General features: G+C 44.5%; 1 protein-coding gene across 2 annotated transcripts; it reads right to left on the bottom strand.

Moving 5' to 3' along the window:
* Positions 1-1,731: 1,731 nt before the first annotated feature.
* On the bottom strand, positions 1,732-26,718 carry AGA (aspartylglucosaminidase). Of its 2 annotated transcripts, none has more exons than XM_014594963.3 (9): positions 26,554-26,718; positions 24,512-24,665; positions 23,012-23,124; positions 11,890-12,002; positions 9,901-10,021; positions 8,046-8,121; positions 7,057-7,164; positions 2,961-3,094; positions 1,732-2,042 (listed from the first exon to the last, which is right to left on the bottom strand). In XM_014594963.3, the coding sequence occupies exons 1-9, from the start codon at positions 26,681-26,683 to the stop codon at positions 1,942-1,944; spliced, it is 1,050 nt and encodes a 349-aa protein (XP_014450449.1). In that variant the 5' UTR covers positions 26,684-26,718; the 3' UTR covers positions 1,732-1,941. The 2 variants fall into 2 exon arrangements, with proteins under 2 accessions (XP_014450449.1, XP_019336903.1); XM_019481358.2 differs by lacking the exon at positions 26,554-26,718 and adding an exon at positions 26,228-26,320.
* Positions 26,719-26,732: the final 14 nt, after the last annotated feature.

The raw sequence follows: 26,732 nt of genomic DNA, 5'->3' as shown, positions 1-26,732 counted from the left end.
AGCAGAGAGCTTGTACTGCTGATGCTATGCAGCCAGGTGACCTTGTATACACATCTCAGCATGCTCTGCAGACACCTTCCATCTGCCCTGAGATTGGTGGCAGCAATGCACAGGGTCAGCCTGTGTCGCCCTGCAGCATGATGTGGGATTATGAAGGAAGCGTGTTCTGCTCCACACTTGGCTGGAGCAGCCGAGTCCAATGAGCAACATGCAGTCTCCTATGGAAGAGGGAGAGGCAAAGCACCCTGGGATGTTGGAGGAATATTCTCCTCTCTCAGAAGAGGACATGTACAGACATTCATTCTCTCAAGAGAAACTTTCCTGGGAGTAATTTAACTCTGGTTATTCCCAGGTAATTTTTTTTTCCTGAAGACTCCACTTTTGCTCTGGGAGAAAAATCCTGAATATTTGTAGACTCCTGGTTTCCCCTGGAAAATCATTAAAACTCCAAGGAGAAACTGAATGCTGTATGTGGCCACTGTTACTGAACATCCCTGTAATGATGCATCAAGACAAAAGCTGCTACAGCATGTCAAACTTCTACTGTGATTTTACTGCTTCCCATTCAAAAATGAAAAAAAATGTTGTCCAGTGCTTAGTATAATTACACAAAATTTCATCCATTTTAAGATTCCTAAGAATACTTTAAAACAGAAGTGTTGCCTTGTATCATTAGAAGCAATTATTCAGGGACATAAAACTTAGTTAATTCAAGGTTAAAGCCGCCTGATGGAATGCATGCATTCTCTCTCTGGTCCTATGATCAGTAAGAGAAATTTGGAGGTCTAGGACATTCAGGGGCAGACACACCTCTCATTTTGTTAAGAGGAGAGTAATTCCTTGGAATTGTAATCTGAATTAAGTTTTAAAATAAGTCTCTAGAGATTAGTAAATCTGCTACTTTATTTACACACATTATTTGTAATTTTCAATTTCTGGGAGGCCCCCCCCCCACCCCGCAAGGTTGGGAACCTTGTATGACAGTGCCCCCATTCCTCCTCCACATCCACAGGTCACTTCACCACAACTTTGATACTAGCAGGCAATCTTAACTCAGGATTAACAGAGTATTTTTGTCACTGTATTTCCAAGGTACACTTTTTTTGGGTTGCTTTTCTTGCCAGCGCAAGCTTTGTAGGGCTTGCACCAGGCACAGCATACTTCCTGCTATGAGCCCCACACCTTATGAAGCTCATAGTGGTGGCAGTGTTCCCAGCACTACCCCTGCCATTAACCCTGCAGATGTTGGCTATGTGGCTCACAGCAGGGGCAGCACCGCCAGGAATGCTGTTGCAGCTGTGAGCCTCCTAAGGTGGAGGACTTGCAGCAGAGGAAATGCCAGGACAGAGGCTCACAGCAGCAGCAGCATAAGGTGCGGGGCTTGCAGCAGGAAGAATGCTGCCACCACTGCAAGTGGCACAGCTGATGAGGCCAGCAGTGGCAGTAGCATTCTCCCTGCTGCAAGCCCTGCAGACATCAGCTGCACAGCTTAGTAGCACAATCCCAGGCTCCCCCTGCACTGGCAATGTGTGATAGGATCTATCACACATTGGATTGTTTATTAGATCCCAGTGCTCCTTTATGTGTACATCTAGAGGGGCCCTCAGAAAACTGGTGCTAATTTCATGGGTTTCCAGCACTGCTTTAACAAAGTGTCAAATTTGCTTAGCTTCTCTCTAGATAACGCCATCTATCCATCAAAATTTAGAAAGAGCTTGCCAAACTAATTCGTTCACAGGACTGATCAAGTTTATTGACATTATGAAATGGTAGTATAAACCTGTAGATTTGTATGTGCAATTTCAGCATGCATTTACAGGCTCAGATACTGGTGCAAAAGAGTACAAAATTGAATGACTGTAAAATGCAGTTCAGTAAACCTTATCGGCTTTCTTTTCCTTCTTCGTCTTTATAGCCTAGAAGCTGATGGTACAGAAATAATTAAATGCAGTCTACTACTTGCTCAGATGGCTGACTTAGCAAAGGAGTGTAAACCATGAAGTGAAACTGTCTGAATCCTGGAATTTTATTGCAGGCAGCACCTGGGAAAAGGGAAAAAAAGTATGACTTGCTACATTCTTTTTTTGGATTAGTGCACTGGTTGTTGTACCTTATCATCTAGAGACTCAATTATTAATTCTACTACAATAGTGTAATTATCCTTTAACAATCTGTTTAACCCAATATTGAGACTTCTCAAAAGCCTTTTACTTTTGAAGTGGAAATACAGTGTCTGTGTCTAGTGCGGTGCAATTAATGCCTTTAAAATATAATTCAAAACTTATAATGTAAATTAGCAAAAATATATCTTAATACTGATGGGTGTAATGAGTTCCTTTAACTCTAATCTCTCAAACACAGAACTGTGGGAAGGAAAAGATCAAAGTACTCCAATAAGCAGTCTAACTCAGTAAGTCATATTGATCAGCAAATTGTATTTTCTACTGATCTAAGGGTCCACTAATGAGATACCCAGCACAATGACTGATCTGGAACTGCTTTGAAGCTATGTTAATAGTCACATTCTGACTGCATAATACCATTCCTCAAAGTAGCCTGAGCCTTTTTAACCTTCAAATTAAATCATACATATCTCAATATGACAAACTGCAGTAAATAGCTTTAATTTTGCTAAGACTTTAAGAAATAATCAGTGAAAACCCTACAGATTAGGCTGAAGATGGAAAACCATGATTTACTGGTGGTTTGGTAGGGTGCTGTTTAATGCCACACTGAAATCTGAACTCTCTCCCCATTAAAATGCCTGATGCTCAATGCTATGGATGCACAGCACAACTGCATCAGTTAAAAGTAAAAAAACAAACAAAACCCCAAAAGCAAACAAACAAAAAAACCCCTACTTGGGAAGGTTGGAGGCTCCTGTTTTAAAATTCATCTGTCTATTTCATTTGTCTTTGTGACCTGACTTAAGTTGTGTGTGTTGAACAAAAAAGACATACCATAACTTCCAGTTGTGTTGGCACAGATAACAGCACCAAAGAACTCTGGAGCATACTTCTGGATTCTAGAAATAACTTTCTGACAGGCTATAGTTGGGTCTATTCCCATCCTCATATACTCCACCGCTTGATAGCTAATTTAAAAACAAAACCAGAAATGTTAAATCAGTCTGACAGAGTATAATCAGAGTAATGAAATCCATATAAAAAAAAAAAATCACATTCTGAAATATAATTTAGCTTAGGGACACAAACCAGTGTAAGTGATCAGAAACTGATTCAGATCTGGAACACAACAGAAGTTCAGTGCACATAAATTACTTTCAAAATGGCGAAAACTGGTTTAAGATAAACCTGGATGGATGTAGTATCAGACTGAACTGATTTAATTTAAATTAGTTTACTGAACTTCTGTCCCAGATCCTCTCCAGATTCAGGTTAACTCACAGTGCCCCAACATCCCAGGATGCTTTGCACCTAGCCCACAAACCCTCTACCTTTGCAGGGTGGGTAGGTTAGCCTTGGCTCCAGCTGTCTGCTCCAGCTAAGCAGGAAGGCGTGCTCTAGCTCCCCCTGGCTTCTGGCCTGGGCCACTGTAGGCATGCAGTTGCATTTCCGGAATCAAAAGTGAATGTCTGTTTACTTGCATATTGGTTCAACCTACACAGTTTAGACTAACCTGAGAAGATTGAATCAATTTAGCCTCAGGATTTTTGACTCTCTACTTAGCCCTAAAGATCTGAACTCTAACTTAAAAATCTGGAGAATAGCAAAACTCCATGTTGGAGATTAATGAGTTAGTATTACATACCATATTACCACATTTTTGTAAATAATACAAAAGAGAAAGAATGCTAATTAGAACATGAATTAGAAATTGAAGAAACTAAGTTACTGCCAGATTCCTTCCTGTTTGAACTGCCACACCTAAGAATTCTGAATTGCTATTTTGTGGATTATGTTGATTTTTCTAGTAATTTCTGAAAGTGTTAGGTTGCTGAAAATATCTTAATACTATGCTGAAGATAAAGAGTAAATCTTATTTTCAGGTATCAAAAAACCTTTTAGAGAAGTATGAATAAATCTATGCCTCTCCTTAAAAATGTTGAAGCACAGTAAAACATTAACATTTTTTCCATAGGTCCAATGACAAGTACTCATGTGGAGGTGGAATTTGTGATTAAACTGACTTTGCACCTTTATTTTTAATGAAGGCCTTTACACATTGCTACCCCATATTCTCACCGGAGATATGGGATTTTTAAATAGGTTTTATTCTGAATACAAAAAAACCTCCCAAAATATCTACATTCCCTTCATATCCATGGTAACAAGCTTAGTGACACTATGGATAGTTGCTGCATATTGCCTTGCATTTCTGCCATGCCCAAGAAAACAGAGACCATAACTCTGTTGTAATTTGGAACAATACAACATGGAAAAGAACCCCCAAAGATGCGCTTTTAATTCTGTGCAACAACACATCCCTAAAAGGCTGCTATTCTGTACTTTTGCTTTCAGAAACAGAAGATAAATCAAGTCACAATGACATGTTACAATACATTAACACTTCTACCTGAATGGTACCAGCACCAAATCACTTTGGAAGAAGGATCCTCTAATATTTCCAAATTTCCTTAAAAATGTATCTTTTACGTTAGGGTTGCAAAATTAAGCAAATTGCGGTCTTTTCGGTATTTGAATATAGACCTGTATTCTGACACTGTAAATGTATGTTTCTTTTCCAGACCAGTCACTTTTCAAAACCAGTATGTACTAGCAAAACTGACACATTTTTTCCAATCAATTGCTTTAGGTCTGCAGTTCCCAAACTCTGACAGATTGTGCACCACTAATTAAAAATGATACAACCTTAAGTATCACCAGTATTTAAGGTGGGATATATGTGTGTGTGTGTGTGTGTGTGTGTGTGTGTGTGTGTGTGTGGCGGGGGGGGTTGTGACTGTGTGTGGGGGAACACACGATATGTTGGGGAGTTGTGTATATGTAGGGGGTTGTAGGGGCAGAGTGTGGGTGCGTGAGGGATTTGGGGATCCCCTCCACTCCCCTCATGGCACAGCAATAGGCAGACATGCTCAGGGCACAGCTCTGGCCAGTGCTGCACATCCTTCACCGGGCAGTTTGTATTGCCAGAGCTTCCTGCATTTGCTAGGCACAGGAGGGAAACCCCGTGCGCTGAAGCCGGTTGCCTTTCCCACCTCTGAGAGGAAGGAGCCTGGGGCTTCCCTCCAGTGCCGCACAACCCTGGCAGGGAAGGCAGTCAGCTCCAGCACGCGGGGCTTCCCTCCTGTGCCTGGCGAGTGCAAGAGCTGCATGTGTGGGAAGCGCTGGCGATACAGGTGGCCCAGCAGAGGCTGCGCCCCTCGCTGTGATGTGCAGCGCTGGTCGGAGCTGTGCTCTGCTGGAAGCCTGCGCCAGGCACGTGCGCCCTGAGCGCCCCTGCCTGCTGTTGCCACTGCCACCGCCTGCCAGGGTTGCACACTTAGGGGGGAGGGGGGGAAGGACTGGGGGGGGCTCCCCCCCACACACACGCTGCCCACCCAAGCTCCATGCTGCCAACACTTGCAGCCCCATGCTCCCTCCCAGCTGCAGCCCTGCCCCCACTGCTTCCCTACATGCTGTCTGGAGCCAGCAGGAGACTGGTGAAGCAGAGCAGGTCCCTGGGAGCTGCAGTAGCATCAGCCCTTCCCAGAAGCTGTATGCTGGCAGGGCCAGGCCCTTCCACTGACAAGGGTGGGAGTGGAGTGCAATAGGGTATGGTTGGGGTGTGTGTACACATGTGCGCCTAGCTCCCACCCTTGTTGAGGGAAGGTCTGGCTGGGGCATGCGTACCATTGACAGGCTGTCTGTGTACCACTGGTGGCACACATACGACAGACAGGGTACAGCTGTTTAATAATAACCATTACAGGGCTCCTATATACATGCAGGAAGCTGGCTCCAACATGCTAGATTTGACTCAATTAATGAAGTCTGCTGGAGAACGGAAATAAATGCACTCTAGCAGACTCTACCATCACATCTATCAGCGTCCCTGTGCTGAAAAATGGCAGTGGGATGCTTTGAATTAAATGTTGTTTGATAAGCTTCAGTTCAAAGTGCCCTGCCACCATTTTTCAGCATGTGATGTTCAGGCACTTTTTATTAGTGATTACTAATAAAAGCACCCCTCCACAGTGTCTGGACCATGTATAAAAATACCCTTAGTAATGAGACAAAACCAACACACTTCCATTGCTAACATTATAAATGTTCACAAAAACTTGCAATGAAACTAATAATTTCAATTCCCACTCTATTCAAGATCTGGCTTGGAACAGCTAAAGATTTGAGTCTAGGGCATGGACAAGCATAAATACAGTAGTACACACTGGAACAGGCAACCAGAGTATTAGAGTGAACAATTATTCATTTGTGTGAATAGTTTCAAACTACTATGGCAGATCCCTTATAAGTATCAACCTGTTATCTCAAGAACTGAATATTGCAAACACGTATCTATGAGCCTTCCAATAAAGATCACTTGCAAGATGTGAAAATAGCAATCAATAAGGTTTTAAGCAGGGTCTGCAAGCATAAGCATACCCTCCTTCTGCCTCTATTTCCAGGTGTAAATGAGACTAATTATATATAAATCCCAGGACGAAGAAACCAATTATCTGAGATCACCTCTTCCTTGTTTCCTTAGGGCTTAAACTTTGTTTGTTCCCACAAATAACACTAGGAATGAAACAAGACATTTTGGTAGAAGGCATATGGTGTTGGAATTTGCTCTGTGAATCCCAACACTGTCAGCATTCAAGGTATTTATCATGAAGTAGGGAAAAGGAAATAAAAGAATTCATAATTGATATGTCATCTCCAAGACAAGCTCTGGAGAACACAACTGTTTTGTTTTGTTTTTTTAAAGCCATGGTGATTGGCCCTAATGTCTCCTTTTTCCCTTTCTGCATGCCACGCTGTGCAGTAAACCAATAAAACAAACAGTCTTCTTAATAAATCATTTTGTGTGTTAGATTTTATTCCACAAGATTTCTCCAGGGATACTTCAGCAATTTCCCCCAAAAGGACAAACCTGGGTAAAAAGCGCATCATGACATCACCATCTCCAGTGGCTGCAGCTCCACCAACTGTGCTATCAGCATAAGCTCCAGCTCCAGCTATTGGAGAGTCTCCTACACGACTAGAGAGTGAAAGGGAAAGAAACCCACAAAATTAATTGGAGAATTGGTTATAATGGGTCCAATTCAGTTACATTAAGTGTATCCTCACTGCAGCTCCCTCAGTTTCACTGGTATATGAGCATAGATGGCCCAATATATGAAGGCAATTGTTTAATTCTTCCTGTTTCCCCAAATAGAATATAGCATCATTAAAAAAATGCATTGTTCTTAGTTTCATATGCTAGGTTTTCCTGAACACATAACTTGTTAATGTTCTCTCACGCCACAGTATAAAGATCAGCATTACAGCCCACTGTAAAAATCACACCAAGAAAATCATCATAACCTGGTAAAACAATGCCTAACTCCAGCCTCAACCTTCACTATTTGGAAAAGACTGTTACTCAAAATAAAAATGTTTGCACACATGTACGCAAGCCCTACTATATTTATGGTGTGGCTCCTAAAGTTCAGGAGATATTCATATGGTCAAATTTATCTTTAACAGGAGTAATTTTTAAAGCTTTTTTAGCTTTAAGAGTGAAAACGTATGCAGTGATCATCAATAAAGAGACTCTCAAGTCTCTCCCATGGTAATAAAAGCAGAAAGTAACAAACCCACTACACTTAAAGAACCGAATTTTGTTTCCATTTAAAAGTCAATAGCAAAAGCAGACTCAGAGAATGTGTTATATTTATACATAAAATTGAAAAACAAGCCAATTAAAATGTTATTATTTGTAATGCAGGAGCACCAAGGAAGCCCAAATAGCCACTTGGGGCTTGTTTTGCTTGGTCACAGCATAAGCACAGTATATAAGCAAAATATAAACTTACATTGATTATTTAAATCAGGGATTATAATCATCATACATATTTCTTCTGAACTAAAAATACTAACCCCTGGATTTTGTGGGTTGCACCATTTGTAGATGTCCCAGCAGCAACGTTTCCAGTCTCACCAATTACAATCATGCCTACAGATTTTGACAAGAATGAAGTTTAATAGGAGTAATTCACATAAATTTGACAGTATGAATGTGTCAGAACAGAACATTTTGAACAGTACATTTGAGGGCCCAGGTTGCACGTGTAGTTGGGTACCTGAGCACCTTAATTCTTGATACGCTGGAACATTTTAAAATTGATCTATATGTAATCATCTCTGTTTAACAAGTAGAAGACAGATGTGGGGGAGGGGAAACCCCAAAACAGTACTTTACCAGAAGAGAAATCTTGCCAGTTTGACCTGGCTCACTCAGCGTATATAGCTCTCATGCGTCAGTGGGGTTTTTGGCGATTTTAACTAATAGCTGATTTAATTGGAAAGAAGTGCCAAAAAGCCCTGCTGAAACATGTGAGCTATACAGGTGCTGGGTGAGACAGGCCGTAACTGATGTACTTCCTCTTCTGGCCTTGTACTGTGCTCAGGGTGTGCCAAGCTAAAAGTAAAGGTCTGGAACGGGCTCCCAAGGGAGGTGGTGCTCTCCCCTACCCTGGGGGTCTTCAAGAGGAGGTTAGATAAGCATCTAGCTGGGGTCATCTAGACCCAGCACTCTTTCCTGCCTATGCAGGGGGTCGGACTCGATGATCTATTGAGGTCCCGTCCGACCCTAACATCTATGAATCTATAAAGCAATTTGTTTTTTCTTTTACGTCTGTAAGCACCCAATGTATGTATATTTTAAATCCTTTACGAACATTTACTTTGGACAAATTCTGAAGCAGCTCTCATACCATATTGGATCTAGAAGCCCATAAATATAAGGGCGGGGGTGGAAACTTAAATTGTAGTTCAGTCTGTTAAATACAATAGAATAAACAGATAACCCATCTACCTTGGCCTCCCCAACTTCTGCAATCTGGGAGACAATCATGAATTTATACCCTAATTCAGCAAGGCATTTAAAGCCTATAACGAGCCTAACTGCCTTTAGTGAGACGTGTTTACATATCCAAAGGGTTTTAGAAGGGGGTGAGGCATGGGAGCTCAGTACTTAATTTTTTAAGGGCTGCTTGGTACTGAAAACCAGTTGTCATACAAGAAGTCGTCAGTAACTACATTGGCAACAATCCAGAACAAGATGAGGGAGTTAAATTTTAACTAACAAAATACAGAAAGGTAACCTGGACTAAAGCATTTAGAATCTGCCTCAAGCCAGGAGTTCTGGAATCCTTGCTATATAAATATCATGTACACCAATAATACAACAAGAGCTTTCAGGGGGGGTGGAGGGGGTTACTTTTGGGGGATCATTTAGAGAGTATGTTCTATGATATATTTTAATAATTTTATCTGTCTTTATGATTTATCTGTTTTTTATTGCAAGTCATGCTTGACCTCTTTTTGGGAGGGAAGCTTATAAATCAAATAAATAAATACATCATTTTAAAGTACAGGCAATTTTATACAACCCTCCAATCAGGGGTCTCTAGCAAAACTCTCAGGTGTCTTTGTTACTACTACTCTTAATTTGTTTTAAGCATACCACCTTGTAGTAAATCTGCTGCTCTACCCAAAAATTAAGTGGAGGAAAGATGGTAATAGGATTTATAATGTAAGTTTAAGTTAACTAAAGTGTTGTAGCTATCCTTTTACAATAAACACAAAGTTGGAAACAAATGTTGAAAACGTTGATGTGTATTTGGTATACTGCCAATTTGAAAACTTTTCTTGTTAAACTCAATAATATTAAATTAGTCAGACTGCAAAAATGAGTAAGTCTTTTAGCATAAAAGTTACCAAAAAACTTTACCAATAGTATCATGATTATGAATATTCATTTTTCTTTGTGAGATGCTCCATTCTTTTCTGTTATTTAATTCTTTAGCCCGTTTGTATGGTCCACAGGATTTTGAAGGATCTGGTATTACATTCTGAAATCAACATTTTATTCATAAACATAATGATATTACAGTAAAACTACATTTTAAAAAGCTACTGTAACAAATATCTTCAGTCCAAGTATTAGATACTTAAAATTATGATGATTCAGCTTTTGTACTTCAGTACAGCTGTAAAGAGATGCATTCACTGAATGGCTTTCAATATTGTGTGATGTAGAAACTAGTTTCTATAATATGTATTTACGTAAGTTAGTTTAAAATATCATTGTTGCTTATTAGACTGGTAAAAGCAAGTTTACATTTCCCAGCAAAATGAAGAACTGTGAAAGTTTTCAGAGTTATAAAGACAAAGCAGGTTCCCTGTTTTTAATTGGATTTTCTTCTCTGTAAAGATTAAATATTATAGACATGACCCTTTCAAGCAGAGGTAGAGGCAAGAAAACTGGTTATCAAATGAAGACGGTTCAATTTTATAGCATCTCGCATAAAAAAGACAGTGGCTATGTACTCATATGCAGTTTCTACTAGAAGAGTCACCATTTTTTACTAGAAACCACAAGCATGTAGATGTTCAATCTTTTCTTCCCGGAGCAAAAATGGCTGCCCCAGGAGAAAAATAACTTGGGAACAACTAGGTTTAATATTTCTGGGAGCATTTCTTCTGAGAAAATGAAGGTCTACACACTTTCCCCTAGCTTAACTCCTCCTAGGGACCAAGTGGAGTGGAGCTGGGGGAAAGGCTCCTGTGCCCTCCTGAGCCCAGGGTCACTAGTGTGGAAAAGGCATGTGGGTGGCACAGCACAGTTGTCTGCTTCTCAACTACAGTTTCCCATATGAGAATTGTGCAGGGGCTTTGCCTCACCACTCCCTCTGCTTGGCTGTCAGGCACCAGGAGTCAAGTGGCAGGGAGCAGTGCACCTCCCTGCCTGCTTCTCAAACCCAGGTTCCTAGAGTGAGCAGACAGGGGCTTTGTTTGCTGCACTCTCCCCTGCATGCTTCCCCTTGCCTTTCCCCAAGGGGAATCACCTAGCAGGAAACAGGTCTTGAGGAGGCTCTTGGGATAACAGGGCAAAGTCCCTTCTTGCTTCTCACACTGGTGTCCCAAGTGTGGAGCAGGAAGGGGTTTTGCCCCACTGCTCCATCCCCTCAGCTCCCCAGCATGCCAAGCAGATGGAGCACAGCTGCAAGTCCCTTGCTTCAGTCTCCCAGGAACAGGACTGCAGCAGGTCACGCTTTCCCCAGACTAAGGTGAAAGGGCAAGGAACAGTTGCAGACTCAACAGCTATATTTCTACCTCTTCCAGAATCATTTCTAGTGGAGGAAAATATCCAGCCCTAAAAATGAGTATTTGTAGGCAGTCAGTGTACACATACATACAATAACAAAGTGCACCATACAAGAAAAAAACAATAACACAGAAATAAGGACACCACTCCACACAGAAAGACATGCATAGTAATTAATTCTTACTACAGGGCCAATTTTGGAAAGCAAACATCCAAAGAGTCACATTAAAGTTAATAGGACCACTCATATGCCTAAAATCACTCACAGGCTTTAGGAAATATCAGGGCCTTAATTTCTAGTATGGGATTGCATGTAGAGAGACTCTTGCATACAGAAATATGAAATCATGCTGCATGGTTCACAGCAAAGATGTGTTCCTAAACTCAGGAACAGCTTTATACTAAAGCTAAAGGTTAACAGAATTCTGCAAATCAGCCAAAAAATCTTGTAGTCCCCAAGCATACCAATTGCAACTCCACAACTATTTTGTTGGTTAATGTTTTTTAAATAAAACATCATTTTCAGTATGTTGAATGTAGCTAACAATACTGTGTATTCAAATTTCTAAAAGCAAAATAATTATACTATTATAATAATTATATATACTATACCTTCCAGTAGTTTGGCTGGCAGCTTTGATTAAGCCACTTTAAATATATTGAAAGCGAGTTCTGAGTGGTTAAATCTTCATATGGAAACCCCATGCTCACAGCAAACAAGGAGGCTTTAACAGGCAAAAAAAGAAATCAACAACATTTTAATATAAGTATATTATTATACAATAAATTTCCTTGATGATCATGACGACAAACGAGTTCATTTCCCGAGAACTGCAGAATACGTTCTTCAGAGAAACAATATCTGAAATTACACTGATGTACCATTATAACATGCAAGTCTTCTTTTGCCAGAGGGTCTATAATCCTGTTCTTTTAGGGGTATGGATAATATGTATCTTGGTTCTCTCTCCATTTAGAGTCCTACTCACATCTACAAGTATACTTTTAGTGAATTCAAGTTGTGTTACTGTAGAAAGGAACAAAATTGAACTGTTGCAATCAACTGGACATATACAACTGCTCAACCAAAATAGAATGTGCTATTTTAATTAAATAGATAAAAAGTAACAAAGTTACGTTACTTTAAAATTCTGAAATCTAAACATTTTAAAAAGTGATGCTTGCAGAGAGGGAACAGCTGCTAATGCTTCCCAAAGCCCCATCTCCCAACTTTCATGATATAACACTCTTATTTCCTACAGTTTTAAAAATGCTTATTTCCTTATGTTAAGGTCTTTTCTGTCCTTTGACATTATATAAAAGGCCCTACAAACACCAAGAAAACTGATTCCCTATGCAGCAAGGAACAAAAGCATTTGTCAAAGCAAGCCAAGTTTAAAGCAAATAAACAGAAAAAGTTCTAGTCACTCTTTTTAGTTACAGTAAAGCACACTGACTGACATTTTAAGTTACCAGTCTTTTCATCATTTGATTCCTTTGATGTCTAAGTCTTAAAAAAAGACAATTATTTATGTACCGTTTATTTGTGCATTGCTTTTACAAAAATGTGCTTATTTAAGTTTTCTTGTTATAAAGACAGCAATTCTCACATAATTTACTAATGTTCCAGTATCTAGAGTAAATAAGTATGAGACTACTGTGATAAAAGCCCGCTTACTCATGAGTATCAACACCTCCCTTCTGACTTTTGTAGCCTGCTTTTTAGTCTAGGCGGTAGAGCTGTTATTGGGTTGTTTTGTTTTTTTTAATTACAGAAGTTTTTCACTAGGATTCTGGACTTTGGTCAATTGAATCGTTGGCAAGAGAATGGGCAGTGAATAGGTCATGTTGGGATCACAGATGCTTCTCAAATCTTAACAATTAACCTTAAGTCCCCTTGCCAAACAGACATATAGAATCCCAAATTTGGCCATGAATTTGCACAGATGGTCCCTCACACCTATGCAGAGCTCTGTGCAGTATTCAGTCTTTAGCTACTCTTTTCTGCTAGCATATCTTAACCCTGTTCTGGAAGGCTCACATGATAAACTGAAAGAGCAGTTCTTACAAGCCCAGCCTGTAATAAGAAATTCCTACCTCCATTCCTGAGAGGAAGAAAGGGAGGGAATGGAGGCTTTAAGGAAGACTAAAGACTAAAAGCCAAGTCTCCATACTTACAAATCCAAAAGCAGGAAGTGTTTGGCAGTGGAAAAGAGTGGAGCTCCTGGGGATGAAGCTGGGGAAGCTGAACTCCAGAACCAGTTAATTATGAGTAGGCCCAGGGAATGGTGACAGTTGAGCAAAAACCAGCTATGTCTAGGTGAGACCTGTGAGTTAAGGCATTCAGTAGGGACTGATGCACTGTGAACACAGGCGACAGGTAGGCAGGATGGGGGGGGGGGGAGGATGTGCCCCACCTGACGGCTGTCCCCACTGCCTATGCCGCCAGCAGCTTCTGTGGGTGCACCCCTAGACTTGGAAGGCATCAGTCACCCACAACTGTGAGGCATTATACAAAAGGAGCTTGGGTCATGAGGCAAGCTCCTTTTTATGGTTGTGATGGGAGTAGGGAGGCTGCAAAAAGGGCGCTATGTTGGAGTTTTCAAACTGCTTTTTGATCTGGTGGACTGATGCAGAGCCGGAAGACCCTACAAAATGATTTGGCAGGCAGAGCAGAAGTCCAAGACAAACAGGATACTATACGGGCCCGGGAAGGGGGATCTGTATGATACAATCCAGAAGAGACACCTGAAGTTATTGCCCTCTGACAAGACTAAAGACAAACTCCCAAAATAAAACCAAAGGCATGGTAGGCAAGTGAGTGAGGTACTCAGGTGGTCCACAGAGCAGGCCAGCACACACTGACCTCTATGGGGCAGCAGGTAGCCCTAGAACAGGGGTCAGCAATGTTTTTGGATGGAGTGCCAAAAACACACCAACCTCGACTTAAGATGTTGGTATGTCGGGGCAGAGGGTGCGGGAACTGCAAGGGACCCAAGCCTTGTTGTGGCAATGAAACCACAGACCCTTCCCTGCCATTAACCCAGAGGTGCGTGCACACCTGCCACCTGCAAGACTGGGGCTCCGCAGACCTCAGTGCAGCTGTTTTCAGCCTCCCCACTGCTTGCGTGAGTATCTTGCAGCCTCCCTGCCAGCCCAGATCATAGGCTGGCTGTGCCAGGCAACAGGGAGGCTGCAAGCCACTGCACTGAGGTATGCAGAGCCCCAGCCCAGCTCATTGCTGGCAGCAGGTGCACACACATCTCTGGGTGGAAGACAGGGGAGGGGCTGGGGTTGTGCTGCTCTGGCTCCTTCCCCACTGCATACCCAGAGGTGCATGTGCAGCCGCTGCCAGCTGTGGAGCCCAGGTTGCTCACAGCAGGCAGTGGGCAGGCTGCAAGTAGGTATAAAATGCTTAGAACAAATTAAGCAAAATATAGCTAAGGCATTTAGAGCAGGAGCAGACAAAATGTGGCCCGAGGCACTTTCATCTGGCCTGCAGGCACCCACAAATGAATTGTAACCTTCCCAGCCCTTCTGCCCACGAGGGTGGGAGCGAGGCGCCTAGGTATATATACAGCCCCCAATGTACCCTATTGTGCCTCGCTCCCATGCTTATGGGCCTGGCCCAACCAGCAGCAGATGCTCCCAAGGGACCTGCTTGGCTTCCCCAGCATCCTACTCGCTCCTGGCAGCAGCTAGGGAAGTGGTGGGGGGAGCTTTAGCTGAATGAGGCAGGGAGTGTGGGTCGGCAGGAGCACGGAGCTCAGCTGGGCAGGGTATGAGGGAAGCTACGGGGATCCCTCACACACTCCCCTAAATGGCGTGCAGCCCCCACTACTGGCAAGAGCAGCAGGCAGGGGCACTCAGAGTGCACCTTGCCCAGCCTGATTACTGTGGGGGCTCCGAGCAGTGTGCCTGCAGCTTCGCATTCATGTGGCACTGGGGGAAGCCCCATGCTGGAGCTGACTGCCTTCCCTGCCTCCTGCCACACAAGTCCGGGGGGGGCAAGAGCACCCCAGACTCTGCTTCCCTGTGGAGTCCTGGGACCTGCACAGCAGGGGGCAGGGAAGGCAGCCAGCTCCAACGTGGGGCTTCCCCCAGTGCCACGCGAATGCAGACAGTGCATGTGTGGAGCCCGTGACAGATGTGGGCTGGACACCCCTATGTGCAGTGCTGGCTGGAGCTGTGAGCCACTGGGTGCCAGTGCTAGGGCAGTGGGGGCTGAGTGCCATGTGGAGGAATGTGTGGGGGGGTCACCCCTCACACACACACACCCTGCCCCAACAACCCCTCCCACATGTAGACACACACCACAACATACCCTATGCCCCCCCCACCACACACAGTCACCGCCCCACCTCCCATACACACCACCTCCACCTCCCTACACACACACACACACACCTGGATACACCTCCCACATCCCACCAAACACACCCTCCTGCCCCCAACCATACTCCACACTCCCTCCACACAATATATAGAAGTAAGACTTGATTTTTGAGTTATTATGCAATCACCTCTATATGCAGTACACAAACATAAATCATGACAAATATTTTTTGTAATGAAGTTAAAATATGTTATAGTAGGTGTCATAGACGGAGGGAGAAAAAATTTGACGGGGGGGGTGCTGAGTGCATGCGCACATGCATCCCCCTCCAACAGGTAAGTCTGCGAGAGAAGGGGCAGAGTGAAGGGGGGAAGGAGTGGGGCAAGGGCTCCCTGGCCCAGCTGCAGCTGCCAGAAGCCCGCATCTGGGCTGCTTTGTGGCCCTACTGCTGCCCTGCATTTGGGGACTTAGCCCCATTAATCATCCCCTTCTGCTGCCTATGACAGATGATTGACTTTAAGTGTACAATTTGGTTTCTTTCTCATTCCAAGATGGCAACCCTTCCCTCCCAAAATAAGTATTTCTGGGGGGGCAAGAGGATGGACTTCCAGTGGCAAAGGTCAGGAGGTTAGGGGGTGAGACTTCAGGTCCCACTATGACGACCAGGAAGCGAGGCAACTAATCAGGGGTGGGACTACCCATGCAACCCTTGACAGCGGACCAAAACTCATTGAATGGCCCTCTAGCAGAAATAATTGCCTGCCTCTGCTTTAGAGTCTAGTGTAATATATGTGCGGGCTGGGGGCGAGCCGGGCCCGTCTTTGCGCACGCGGGCTGTGGCCAGCAGCCCGGGCACGCGGGGCTGGAGGAAACCGCGCGGCGGCAAGGAACGCACGGGCTAGAATTAGTCACAGAGGCGTAATGGTTGATTATTTACTTACACCCAAGATGATCACGGTGTAGGCTGGACAGTTTCCAGGTGCAGCTCCGCTTAAATCCTCGTTGGAGGACTATGACGAATTCGGTTCTTTGGCCCCGGAGTTGTTAAGGCTCCGCGGGTTTGGCAATTCTTTCCCACGGAGTTGTTGAAGCTCCGTGGGCTTTGTTCGGTTCTCAGGCCCCGGAGTTGTTAAGGCTCCGTGGGTTCGAAAATTGAGTATATAGGAAAGGGATACGTCTAGGATTGCGCTCGGCGACGGGGAGAGGCCAGAGGCTGTTTAAACCTCTGTTGCCTGCTTAAGAAATGAGTTGGGTCCGTGAGGATCCGCAGCGCTTAGAGATCTTCACGCTCTTTAGGTGATTTCTCTCCAAGTGATTTCTCTCCAACTTGAGTGGAAGCCACCCAAGCTCTTTATACGGCTAGCAAGCCAATCGCTAGCCACCACGTATGCATATATTAGAGTTGCCCAATAATGTGGCACGAACTCTTATACAAATGGCGGGAACTCCTTTGCACCGTGCATCTCTGAGATGCAAAAGAAATGCACCGTGCAAGGAAGCTGCAATTTTAGCGGGAACATAATTTAGTGTTGCCGAAGCACACACAAACAAAAACTCACAACTTTGGGTTGTGACAATATAGATGTTAAAAAAAAAAAAAAAAAAAAAAAAATTCAGGAGGTAAGGAAGCCACTTGAATTTTAAACTCAAATTGCCAACCTGCCAAGCTTACATTGTTTATGTTTCTTTTCTGCTACTTTATTTTTCATTTTAAGTAAAATCATACATTTTCAACGGGACTGTCTGCACAGCAAGGATGGAAAAAATGAGCTAGTGAAGGTAATGTGCAATTTGGACACTTTTAGTAAGTCTCATAAAGTAATTCCATTAATGCTAGATGTATGGTTTAATACTACTGTGAAAATATGTTGTTCTTTAGTATAACTGAAAACGTGCTTAAGCCATGGATTTAACAAGAATTCATCATCTCATTTGATTATTCTGTGTGTATCAACTGCTTGAACACCTTCATTCTACCCACCCATTCCAGTATTAATCATCCATTCGAGTAAGATTCAGTGGCACATCACACTGCCCATCTCACCTTAAGAACTGGGACAATCAACATTAAAATAGCAAGCTGTAGGGTGAGAAAACCCTGTCATCCTCTCTATTTGATATAATCTAGAGGTACTTGAGCTAAACAGAACTGTGAAAATTGCTTAAGTAGTCACAGAAGTGCAAGAGATCCAATTAGCATTTTCAATATTGAATACTGAAAGTAACATAAGTTTCCATTACAGCCGTACTGTCAGATGCAACATAGTTTTTCACACACACCATTTTACACAGTGACTCTTTCACAATACTGACAACCAGGAGCGAACAAGTGAAGGCTGCTGAATCATTAAAAAACAAAGCACTCAAAAAAGATTTAATATTCCTGGACTGAGATACTGAATCTTTTAAGTCTCCAAAGCAGAAACATCTTGAATTAGTGTAACAGCAAGAAAATAGGGAATGATCTCTGACTCCTTCACTTGATAAGAAACAAGCTACATACTAGAAAAATGCTTACGAGTCATATCAGGTTTTTTTTAAATCATATTTTAAGTCGTTTCTATTACTTTGAAACAACATAACGTATATTCCTTTCCCCCCTGATCTCAAAGTTTCAGTTCTCTACGCTTCTAGGTGCATGTCCTATTATCTGTGCCATCATCGTATTCTTCATATACTCTGTGTCTGGCTCATACCTGCTTTCTCTGTCCCTCTCCGCAAAAAAAAAAATCATACAAATGCTCCAACTACCTTCACAAGGAAGTTTTTATTTTGCTTCCATCTCCAGTCTTTTAGCATGGGAACACATTTCAAACCTACTTTCATCTCGCCTCTTCTTTCTGTCTTCACAGCTTTTTTGAAAGAAATTTAGCTAGCATCTATACTTATCAGTAACTTTCTACCTACCTTCACTAAGATACCATCCTTTACAGTCCTGCCTAAGAGACCATCCTTTACAGTCTATAAGTAGTTCTTCACCTAGTCACCTGCCACTCTTCACTGACATTATTATTGAAGCTTTCCTTTTACTGCATGCATTAAGTATTTTTTTTGCCATCATGAATAATGCAACGGAAGCTACCACCATTCACTAATGCTCTGCAGTTTTTCTAACTGGAGTGTCTGCACAGTTGACTTAATGGTTTACATGTTATTGTGGCTGTTTGGTTAATACTGACTGCTCATTGTGTTTTGGAGCCAGTCAAAACTAGGTCTTACTGTTTTATATTCCAAATTCATATTCTAAACCCAGAGGCCAAATTCAATTCTTTAACTACATCCTCACCCAACTGCTAATTTTTTTCCCAGCTCTACGATTCTCAAGTCACTCTTCCGATTCCATTTCTGGCATTTCAAACTGCTCTACCTATTTCCATCTGAACCTACCTTTTCTGTTAAGTGTTAGGGAATAAATCTTGTTTCAAAGCATTGTACTTTTAATACGTACAGTTTAAAAGGATTCACAAGACCTGTTCATGCCTAAATTAGTTTATAACCTAAATTAAGTACTGTGCAGCTTAGTATAACAATGAACAGTGAAAATTCACCTTTTACCCTCAAGTCCTCCCATCCCAACCAAACTCAATCACACCCGCCAACAACAATGATGCATAAGGGGTGTACAAGGCTGCACGTGCACTCTCTGAGAGTGCTGGTGGACCCCATGACAAGCCACACTCCCTGCTTAAGCTATGGGCAGGGGGAGGCAGGTGGGAGCGCAGGTGCCCCCCCTGTGAGCGACGGCCAGGGAGTGAGGGTGCCAGGTGAAGCGCTGCAGCCACTTCTGGGAGTGCTGTAGCCACTGCTGGGAGTGCCATGGCCACTTCCCAGTCAGCATGATCTGCAGGAGGACCACCTGCCCCCAGTCGGCAAGATTGGTTGCAGGGGGGCCTCCTCACCCCAGTTGCTGACTGGTCACTGGCGGGGGCATGCCCCCCTGACTCAGGTGGCACCAGTCGCCCATGCCTGCCAACCACCTATTCTTCTTCATTTTTCACTATTCCATGAAAAAAGCTGCATCAGAAAGATATCTCTCTGGCAACTATGACCATTTTACTAGCTTCAAAAAATCATCGTTTTCAAATTCAAAATGTTCTTGTTTTCACCTTCATGGTTCTGAACACCATTTCCTTCTGAGTCTCTACTCCCTCACCTGTGTTCTTCCCTTCTTTGATTTAGCCCTGTAACAGGAGGGCCTCTCGGCGCCGACTTCCCAGTGGCCCGCCCACCTGTTTCTTGGCTAACCACCCGCCACATCTTGTTGTTAATAGTTTAATTGATCTTAATAAGCCAGAGGCTGCCCATTTCTTGCCTCGATGCGGTGAGTCCAGACAGGGGGCGCTATCTGCGGCTGTGTTCCTCCCCTACACCGTAACCGAACCCTCGCAGATGACATCCAGATGTTCTCAACGGTCACCGGCCCCCGGCTGGGCCCCAGACTTCTCCAATCAGGACCCCTCTAAGACCCCTCCATTCCGGCGGCCTAATCCGCCTTCATCCTGGGCAGCATAGCTCCCTGAACTGCTCCCCCTTCCAGGTGTGGTTCCCCCCCCCGGGAATCTTTGGCTACTAGTCCTGGCCCACCTGCAGGCCAGTCGGAACCCCAGGTCCTCGGCTCTTGGGCGTTCCTCGCAGTGGGCCCCTGGCCCTTTGACCCTTCTGGTCCCGGCCCCAGCATTGACCAGTCAGGGGATGTCCAGACAGGCATGAATCTATGGCCCCACTCTCTCTCTCTGGGGTTCCACCTTTGACCCTACGAAGTGGGGAACCCAGCCAGTTATGGGGGCTAGGGGTTAAGGTGCCCCAACCCGCCTTTCGCCAGGGTGGTAACTGCTCTGGCATTTCCTGGGGGCTCCTGCACCACTGGGAGCCCCAACAGTCCACCCACTCCCGGCAGGGTGCCGTTTTAGGTCGTACCCAGGACCAGGAGCCTCCTGACCATCCTCTACAGCTCCTCCCTTACCTCCAGATGCAACCAGCAGCCCTGTGGCCAGGCGATGTTGTTGCCTGGCCTCCCAGCAGCAAAATGCCCTGTTTATATCGGCAGTCCCAGATTCAAAATGGCTGCCCTCATCAGGCACCTGGCAGTTGTCAGCTCCAGGCCCTTAAAGTGGCAGGCACCCACAGTGCCCTGCCACAAGTCCCTACATTTTAAAGGAACCTTAACTATCACCCAACTACCCCTTCCCCTGTCTATTCAATTTCCAACTTGTGATATGTTTGTCCTATGAAACGAAATGAAATTATTCTACCAACAGTGTTGTTACTTCTAAAAAAGGTGAAGACTTCACTGTTCATAGTGTTTACCATTACCTGACTTGCTACATCAAGCTGCACAGCACTTGATTTAGTTTATAAGCTTCTTTAGGCAGGAACAGTTCTCATGTATGGTTTTAAACTGTAAAGTACAGCAATAGTGTTTCATAGATTCATAGATGTTAGGGTCGGAAGGGACCTCAATAGATCATCGAGTCCGACCCCCTGCATAAGCAGGAAAGAGTGCTGGGTCTAGATGACCCCAGCTAGATACTCATCTAACCTCCTTTTGAAGACCCCCAGTGTAGGGGAGAGCACCACCTCCCTTGGGAGCCCGTTCCAGACCCTGGCCACTCGAACTGTGAAGAAGTTCTTCCTAATGTCCAATCTAAGTCTGCTCTCTGCTAGCTTGTGGCCATTGTTTCTTGTAACCCCCGGGAGCGCCTTGGTGAATAAATACTCACCAATTTCCTTCTGTGCCCTCGTGATGAACTTAAAGGCAGCCACAAGGTCGCCTCTCAACCTTCTCTTGCGGAGGCTGAAAAGGTCCAGTTTCTCTAGTCTCTCCTCGTAGGGCTTGGTCTGCAGGCCCTTGACCATACAAGTTGCCCTTCTCTGGATCCTCTCCAGGTTATCCGCATCCTTCTTGAAGTGTGGCACCCAGAATTGCATGCAGTACTCCAACTGCGGTCTGACCAGCGCCCGATAGAGGGGAAGTATCACCTCCTTGGACCTATTCGTCCTGCATCTGCTGATGCACGATAAAGTGCCATTGGCTTTTCTGATGGCTTCGTCACACTGCCGGCTCATGTTCATCTTGGAGTCCACTAGGACTCCAAGATCCCTTTCCACCTCTGTGCCACCCAGCAGGTCATTCCCTAGGCTGTAGGTGTGCTGGACATTTTTCCTCCCTAGGTGCAGCACTTTGCATTTCTCCTTGTTGAACTGCATCCTGTTGTTTTCTGCCCACTTGTCCAACCTATCCAGGTCTGCCTGCAGCTGTTCCCTGCCCTCCAGCGTGTCCACTTCTCCCCATAGCTTTGTGTCATCTGCAAACTTGGACAGAGTACATTTGACTCCCTCGTCCAAGTCACTGATGAAGACATTAAAGAGTATCTGTCCAAGGACCGAGCCCTGCGGGACCCCACTGCCCACACCCTTCCAGGTCGAGACCGACCCATCCACCACAACTCTCTGGGTGCGACCCTCTAGCCAATTCGCCACCCACCGGACTGCATAGTCATCCACATCACAGCCTCTTAACTTGTTCACAAGTATGGGGTGGGATACCGTATCGAAGGCCTTCCTGAAGTCTAAGTATACGACATCCACCCCTCCTCCTGTGTCCAGGTGTTTCGTAACCTGGTCATAGAAAGAGACTAGATTGGTCAGGCACGATCTGCCCGCCACAAACCCGTGCTGGTTTCCCCTCAGCATAATTTGCCCTGCTGGGCTCTCACAAATGTGAGCCTTGATAATTTTTTCAAAGACTTTGCCAAGGATGGAGGTGAGACTGACTAGCCTATAGTTGCCCGGGTCCTCCTTCCTCCCCTTTTTGAAAATGGGGACCACGTTAGCCCTTTTCCAGTCCTCTGGGACTTGGCCCGTGCGCCACGAGCGTTCGAATGTTCCCGCCAGTGGCTCTGCAATGATGTTGGCCAGTGCCTTCAATATACTAAACTTGATCTTAGTCCACAAAAGGCTGAGAAGTGTTAAAATATTGCTTTGAAACAAATGCATTCCCTAACAATTCTACTATTCTTTAGGAAAGTTTCCCCATGTTTTAAATGAAATATTTATGTTGAACAGCTTCTGTTGATAGCATCTTATGTCAAATCATTTTTATTTAATGCCTGCATTTTCAGAGATATTAGTACAGCCCTGGGATTACAAGTTAACTGTTGCAGCTGAGACAAGTACAGGGAACATAAAGCTTTTCTTTTTTCCTCAGAAATACCCAAATTAAAAACCCTGATATTCAGAGATAAGGGATACACTCAAAGTAGGATACATGCTTTTGTGCTATTTAGATGCCATCATTTATACAAAGATGAATCCACTATAAACTTTCTCCAGCTATTGCACAGTCACAAGTAAGACAAGGTTAAGGCGTTGAAAGTTTAGAATGAAGTAGGTAATTACCTGACTCTCCCACCAATAGTGTATGCTTAGTGTGTTGCATCACCTTTCGTGCTACGCCAATAGCATTTTTTACATGTCTGAGATCTGCTACAGACCCAACTTCCATGGTGTTGCTGAAAAGAGATTACAGTTGAGAGATACTTAAGGACTGCATAACTTAAATCGTGGCAAACAAAAATAGTTGTGTGCCCTTTGTTGTATATACTCTGAATTTGTTTACACTAGAAATGAGCAACCAATGTTTAAGTTCATCACGGGGGCACAGAAGGGAATTGGTGAGGTTTTATTCACCAAGGCGCCCCCGGGGGTTACAAGAAATAATGGCCACAAGCTAGCAGAGAACAGATTTAGACTGGACATTAGGAAGAACTTCTTCACAGTTCAAGTGGCCAAAGTCTGGAATGGGCTCCCAAGGGAGGTGGTGCTCTCCCCTACGGGTCTTCAAGAGGAGGTTGGATATGCATCTAGCTATGGTCATCTAGACCCAGCACTCTTTCCTGCCTATGCAGGGGGTCAGACTCGATGATCTATTGAGGTCCCTTCCAACCCTAACATCTATGAATCTATGAAATTGTATCATTTTTAATTATCCTGGCATAAAAGTCACACAGATCGGCACTAATAAAAGGAAGATTAACATTACAGGCAATCAGCTTTTTTGGCCAGTTTAACCGATAATGTCATTGACAAATGCCTCATGCATGTGCGCAGCTACAGCATGCACATGGCCAGGAATGCTGCTTGGCAGTGTAGAGAGCAGCATCCTGCTGGTAAGTCAGGGCAGGGGTGGGGGGAGGGAAGGGGTGTGAAGGGGGGGGAAGGAAAATGGCAGGGACAAATCAAGGCCCCCATGGTGAGGGAGGGAGTGGGGCTGGGGTAGGCACTGACCAGGCAGGATGGAGCATGGGACAGAGCCACAGGAGGCTCATCCAGGGAGTGCAAGGGTGTAGATCCCTGCTGCTGTGCGCACCCCCAGGGGAGGCATGGGAGCATCTGCCTCCTCGATTTGTGTGTGGGGTGAGGGCAGGCTGCCCGCTGTGAGCTTAGGGCCAGGGGCTGCGCCACTCTTCCTAAAAAGAAAATATTTCTCTATTAGAAATCTGTTCTGAAAACCTCCAAGGCCTCACTCCTGGGGAAAAAAAAGAAAACTGCATCTTTCTCCTTTCACTGTTTATTTAGTTGAACAGTAGCATGCATTCCATGCCATCTTTCACTTAAAGGGAGAATCTCTACTTTATTTTGGTTACAGACTCCGCCCACTTTAGCACATCTCAGCTGCTTTACCTGTCAACCATTAAGTGAAAAGCAGCGACTGCAAAATAAATGCTCAGTTAGATTCCAAATGTCCTGGTGCTATGGCACCTGCCACCTCCCTGCCCGGACTGCTCTTTCCTCAGTTTCACTACAGTGCAATAACTGGTACCCAATACATAAGTACGTGTTTATATCAAAATGTTCTACAGATCCCCAAAATCAAACTTTTGCAGGCAATTTTCTTACCCATCCATTATCATAGCATCTAACGTTGTTTCTCCATGTTCATCTGGGCTTCCTCCAAACCCCACACTTCCATCACACTGCACAATTTCACACTGACCACAGCCTGTTTCGACTGCATCCAACTCAGAGCCTCCTGACTGTAAAGTACACCATGCTGTCAATCAACAAATGATAAAATTTGTGAGTGAAAATAATGAGCATTTAATGTTTATTGTTTGAAATCTTAAAACAAAAAGAAGATGGATGGAAGCAAAAATAAATGATTTAAGTGTCAAAATCATCAGAAAATGTTACTCAAAATACAAAATCTTTATTTTTTTCCCCCATTTTGATTAGTGTTTCTGAATGGAAACTGAGGCTGTTTTTGTAACTGAAGTAGTCTTGTTCAACACTCTCCATAATTCGCATGTATTTGGTGTACCAAGTAAAAACCCACAAATAATTTATATAAGTAGAACATTATATAATTAGAGTGCTTCTGCTACCGGGGAAGGTGGGAGTTACTTTAAGTCATAGTCTTAAAATTTGCTTCGCCTAAGCCCACACGGACCTCTATTAAATATTTACAGTTCCACAAGGAATGACTTGCAAGAGTAAGAACTATTAAAAATTTAAGAAAACACAACCTAAACAAGTTTTTAAGTGTTGCTCAAGAACAATTTTAAAGAGAATCTGGAGTTCAATTATCACTCAGTTAAAAATGTGAAGGGTGGAATTAAAATTAAAGCAAAGCAATGAAAGAAAAGTTCATGCAACACCAATGACCTTAGTCTATTTTTTATCTAATGTTTTCTGTCCTTTAATATCTGTTCACAACCTGAACTTGCAAAACTTTATGAGTCACACACATCTGTTTTTGCTGAACTTGGTCAAAAGTCTTAATTTCATGAACTGTTTCATAAGCTTGGACTCTGAGACTATGTATGGCCAGAGGGAAGTCAAGCGAGCCCCTACTTGGGTGCAATGTTTGAGGAACAGCTTGCAGGGTTAAGACCTGACCCAGCAAATACTTTGTACATAACTAACTCTCAAACCAATGTGGCTTGAAACAACCCTATTCATAGTTAATGGAAGCAAATGTTTGTAGTCAGAGCGTCACTGTGTAAAGTTGTGTTTTTGGATGACCGGTTTAACCAAAAAGTTTAACCAAGAAATGATGATATCAGCGCATTTCCTTCTTCCACAAATTATCATGCATGTGTGAGTATACACGAAGCCACACATCAGTAGCACCCAGTACCCGTGTGTGAAGCTGCAAATCACTAGTACCTGGTGTGTGTGAGTGTGTGAAACTACACATTAGTAACGTGGGGGGAGGGGAGGGGTTGAAGCTACACACTAGTAGTGACCAGCATGCGCATGTGTGAAGCTATACACCAGTAGAACTTGGGGGGAGTGTACACATTCATATGTGAAGCTACACATCAGTAATGCCCAGGGTACACGCATCTCCGTGAAACTGTACATCAGTAGTGCCCAGTGCATGCATGTATGCGAAGCTGCATATCAGTAGCACCCAGTATCTATGCATCAACCTGCAGCTGAGTAGCGATGATCCCGGGGGGGGGGAGTGAAAATACACACCAGTAGCACCCAATGTGTGCATGTATGAGACTACACATCAGTAGTGCCTGGAGAGCACCTGGGTTCTGCGTAGCTACACATCAGGAGTGCCCAGGGTATAGGTGTGCACGTGAAGCTACATACCAGTCATACCTGGCGTGTGCATGTGCGCATTCAAAGCTACACATCAGGAGCGGCCGGGTGTCTGCCAGCAGCATCAGGGGTGCGTGTGCTAGGCTCCATATCAGCAGCGCCCACTGCCCTTGTGACTCGAGCCCTGTGGTAACACCCAGCCCAAGCCGCTGGGGCCCACGACTGCCTGAACCCGGGGCCCCAGGCAGGGCACGGAGCGCCGCGGGCACCTCCCAGCTCTGCCCGGCGGGGCACAGAAACCCGCCCCGGCCCGTCTCCCCGCGGGGGAGGCGCGCAGGAGCCGAGGAACTAACACCTGCAGCCGCGCGCCCGCCCGCAGACCCCACCTGTCTCCGCCGCCCTGCGGAAGGCCCACGTGTTGAGCACCAGCGGCAGCGGCGCCGCGCGCACACCCAGCACCAGCAGCAGGACCAGGAGGCGGAAACAACGCCCTGGCGCGATGCCGAGGCGCGCCATGTCCGGGCCCACGTGACCCACCCGCGGCACCAAGTCCGGCACAGCGGCG

Source organism: Alligator mississippiensis, chromosome 2, assembly GCF_030867095.1.
Source record: "Alligator mississippiensis isolate rAllMis1 chromosome 2, rAllMis1, whole genome shotgun sequence".
Taxonomy (NCBI): Eukaryota; Metazoa; Chordata; order Crocodylia; family Alligatoridae; genus Alligator; species Alligator mississippiensis.
Note: the sequence above shows the minus strand (reverse complement) of the source record. Positions and strands in the feature narration are given on the sequence as shown.